This window comes from Limulus polyphemus, unplaced genomic scaffold, assembly GCF_000517525.1.
Source record: "Limulus polyphemus unplaced genomic scaffold, Limulus_polyphemus-2.1.2 Scaffold207, whole genome shotgun sequence".
In the NCBI taxonomy this organism is placed as follows: Eukaryota; Metazoa; Arthropoda; class Merostomata; order Xiphosura; family Limulidae; genus Limulus; species Limulus polyphemus.
The window spans coordinates 520,891-525,372 of NW_013665817.1; the positions used below are offsets into that span (position 1 = coordinate 520,891).

The 4,482-nt window shown below is 30.7% G+C and overlaps 1 protein-coding gene across 4 annotated transcripts in view; it reads right to left on the bottom strand.

Annotated features, from left to right (window-relative positions):
- LOC106478394 (insulin-like growth factor 2 mRNA-binding protein 1) overlaps nt 1-4,482 on the bottom strand; it is an 89,742-nt gene that overhangs the window by 12,524 nt on the left and 72,736 nt on the right. For all 4 annotated transcript variants that reach the window (XM_013938936.2, XM_013938935.2, XM_022381984.1 and 1 more), the window contains 3 exons: nt 4,185-4,291; nt 2,760-2,826; nt 1,585-1,758 (listed from right to left, as the gene is read on the bottom strand). In XM_013938936.2, coding sequence (XP_013794390.1) covers nt 1,585-1,758; nt 2,760-2,826; nt 4,185-4,291 — 348 coding nt within the window. The remainder of the gene's footprint in view (nt 1-1,584; nt 1,759-2,759; nt 2,827-4,184; nt 4,292-4,482) is intronic.

Below are 4,482 nucleotides of genomic sequence, written 5' to 3' on the forward strand. Positions count from 1 at the left end.
CAAGATATAGAAACATCTTGCGATAGTTTACAAGTTCATCAATTTCTTAATTTTGATCTCACAACAGAAAAACAAAAATTCATTTAATCAAACTATGATTAATAACACATCATGATGCCACATTAACAAAATGTACTTTTGGTGAATTTTTCTTTTTCAATCCTTTTAGCTGTATATTCTTCAATTTTTAAGTTATGATATACTTCTTCGAAATATAATAACATATTGTAAAAGTTTCAAGTTCATTACTTTTTTTTGTTGTTTTTAACAAGTAATTAACAGAACCCTTAATACCACTGAGAGGATTACTTCCAAATGGTAAGCAAACAAAACACGTGGGATTAGAAGCCTTTTCTTTTCGGACATCTCATTCAGATACAATATATATTATGATTAAGATGTCTAGATTCTTGACACATTCTCCTTTTACAGATCACAGATAAATTCCAACTCGGAGATTCTGTGACATGTGGATTAGACCATTACCATAAACCATATCATAAATAGATGGTTTTTCTTGAGACACAATACCTAGTTTCACAGTTACAGTTCATCATTTCCCAACAAAGATTTTAATAGTATAATTTAAAAATGTTTATTAAGTTTAGTTTATGATATTTATAAGTCTCAAATTATATAAAGTGATAGACTATTTCATGAACAAGTACGTTACTACTGCTTGAAGATGGATTAAAACTAGCACTTAAATTTATTTGGTGTTATCTTAAGAAACTTCTTGTAAATGACTAATCTTTGCACTGAAAATATAGTACCTCAATAAAAATATGTTTTGTATACAATCAGACATTTCAAGTACTTCTTTAATGCTACATTTGTGTCTAAGCTCTTAACTTCACGTACAATGGCTGATCTGCATTTTAACATAAGTTTAGAACAGTTATTTGTTTATGGGTCTATGTGTTGCTTTCACATACATTTCATACATCAAAAACAATATTTTGACCATGTGGCACTATTTCAGATTTTTTCTGTTTGCAGCTACAATACTGCTTAATAGTTTGTTCTGAGTGTTATATATTTTCTACATTTAGTAACGGAAGTAAACAGCATTTTTTTTCTGTACTCGTTTGTCATACGGTTTTTAAAGTAAACAAGAATTTTTACTATGCTAAGCACAAACAGTTATTACGGCATTGTGAAATCAAGTTGATTAAAAAAGAGCTAAGTATTTAGTTCATAGTTATCTTACTGCCCACCAAAGTCACTATTTATACCAACTGTTCGTAGGTGTAAAGTAAATATTTCCTTTATATGTGAAAACACATTTTTTTATATTCTGCACCAAAGCGAGAATCTTTTCTCATTCAGTTATAGCAATGTAAGATACACCAACTGATTACCAGCAAATGTAAAGTTCTACTGTACATATTTCAGGTGCTTATATATTTACTCAGATGACATTCTACCAATACTTCTAATCCACTTCAAAATTTGTTACATGTACAGTGATAATATATTTGACCTCTTCTAACTACTCTGTTTTACTCCATATACATGACTCAAAGTATGCTTTTATTCTCTTCTTATCAGATATTACGAAGCACGAAGCAAACGTAACCTTACCTTAATGGGAAATCTGTTGGGCGCATTGGATTTGGCGAGTTCCCTGAGTAAGGAAAGGGGCGAAACGTGCCTCTGTTTCCACGGCTGCCACGATTTCCACGTCCTTGATCCATTATGAAATCCACTTTTAAAAGAGAGCCTTCAAATTCAAATCCGTTCAGCTGACTGAAAGCTCTGCAAGTTAAAATTGAAACTATAAATTAATTCAACAAACTCTAGCAAACAGAAAACTACTAAAAAAGCAAAAAAATAACTGTTGCCTTTGCTCCTTGCTATACAGCAGACTTATGTCTAATCTTAATACGAGTGTTCAATTCACAACCCAAAATCTTAGAAAATGGATTTCAATTTTTCAACAAGGGTTAATCAAATGCCCATAGCTCTGAATGTAAAGTGAAGAAATTAAATCAAACAAGCGTGTTCAGGAGGAGTGACTATGACACCTGTAACACCCACTTCATATTCTAACTAGTGAGTGGATTAAATATATGCATATATATTTCCACTGCCCCTATCTACTACCAAAACCACAGCCAATATAAAAATATTGGAAAAATACAAAACAAAGAAAGAAGGTTGGTATTTTAGGATTAGTTTTTATTTTTAATTTACAAGTGGTGAAACACTGAAAGACAAGATACAAGTTAAAGAATCTTATTTGGCCCCTGTTGGTTCCATTTGAAATTTTCAACAGTTTAATTCAGAAATGCTGAATATTAACAAAAAGTTGAATGCAGCAACCTCTGCCGAGAGCCCAATAGCTACAGGTATTCATGAACTTGTACATCAGTTCTTTATCTCCTTAATAGTTTACTTCCATCTCCTTGATTTATTGTACACACACTCAACAGTTAAAATCATCATACAAAATGCTATTTTGTTTGTAATATTCCTATAGATTGTACCAATTATCCAAATACTATATGCATACTAATTACCACTTTAATTATAGGTTGATAAGAATTTCATACTTTACAAACACCACTGTTTTATGCCTGCTAGCATACAATTTATCTTTTCGTAGCTTAGTTTTAAACTACTGTTTGTTAATAGAATGCTACTTTAAGCCAAAAATTGTTTTTGTAATGTGAAAGTGCTACTGTTTATAATATACAGTTCTAGGTAGTTAACTCTCCAATGATGTGGTTAAAACACTAGTAACAAAATGTACTTACTGCTGTGCTTGATCGGGGCTGTCATAAGTTACAAATATAGAGAAAAAATGTTCAGATTTTGCTGGACCTGAAAGTAGAACATGAATCAGTTTTCAAGAAAAGGCACGATGTTACACTACATATCAGTGCAAAAAAATAAGGGGGAAAAGTCGATATATCTTTTCGGACTGTTTCTCAAATATATCTATAGAAGTGAAGCTACTTTTTTAAACACAGTTAAAAAAACTGACACCAACAAAACTTGTTGCATTTCGTGTTTCAAAAGTCAAATAAATTTATTTATTCTGTGCTGAATGGTGTTTATTCACGTAGATTAGTAAGTTACTTTTAAAACAATGTTGTCTTAACCCACTACATCAGTTCTTCCTTGTTGCGTTAACCTACTGACTGCTGATGTGCTGTAAATCGGGTACGGCTCACCTATGGCAACTGAATGCGAATGTGCCATATACGGTGTATGGTTTACAACAACCCTGTACCCGTTTAGAGCAGCTGCAGTCAATGGGTTAACTGGTTACATGAAGAAACTGAATATTCAGAACCATTCTGGACAGTCTCAAGTTTGGTAGGCACATAGAGTTATAAATTCCTGTTACAACTAATACATCCTGAAATGCTGCTTGTTGTTTTTCAAGTATACAAATTTTAAACACAGTTCTTAATGGTAGGTATATGCTAGATTTAAATACTTTGTCAAATTGGTGCCTCTACAGCAAATTACTGCTATACCTTTTGAGCTATAAAGTTAACATTTGGGCTGATTTTTTTAATGATCAAACAGTGATTAACATAAAGATACAAGTTATGGTTATCATCTTATAAAGTTTAGCTTTTGTTCTCCCTTAAAATAACTTTTTCTCTGTGATAATGTTAACTGCGTTTAAAAAAAAATAAACCAATACCAGTTAATTTTTATATTGTGTAGAACTTTTCTTATTTCTAAAGACAACCCAGTAACATATTCAACTGACTCATATTTTTTCTAAGAATAATGCTTTTGTAGCTTTGTGCTTTAGTGAATTATTCATAGTTCATTAATATGTTTTTTAAAACTAAAAACACAGAAAAAAAAGCAAAAAAAAAGGAACCAATTCTCAGGATATTACAAGTATGCATACTTGGCATTAAAAATACATTGTTTTACACCTTCATTTTATTTGCATCTTATATTTTCTAATAAAAAAAATCAAGTTTATTTATTATTCCTTAATGCTTAACCCCCCACCACCACCACCAAAAGAGCTTTATGTATTATTCCTTAATGTATGGTCCAACAAACCAACAGCTTGACTTATTCACAAGGTTAATTCTAAAATACCATAATCAGTTGTTTTTCTTTCTGAGGAAGTGTTTGACACAAATTCATAACAATAAAATTTTTTAAAAGATTTTTCAAACAATGAATTAAAAACTTGAGTACAATACCTTGATCACATTGGTGGACATCACCAAATGTTGCCAATAGTCTCTTAATGTTATCCCACTGGACATGGCTGGGAATGTTGCTAACCTGGACTTTATTAGTACGGGTTCTGTGAAAATAAAAATTAATAATAAAGAAATGTGCACTAGGAAATATGAATATTATAAATGTAAATTAAAAATTAAAGGCATAATTTACTTGTAGAGATAGACAAAAATCAACAATAAGCAAATGAAGACTGTACAACTGTATATACATACAAATATATATATATATATATATATATATATATATATATAT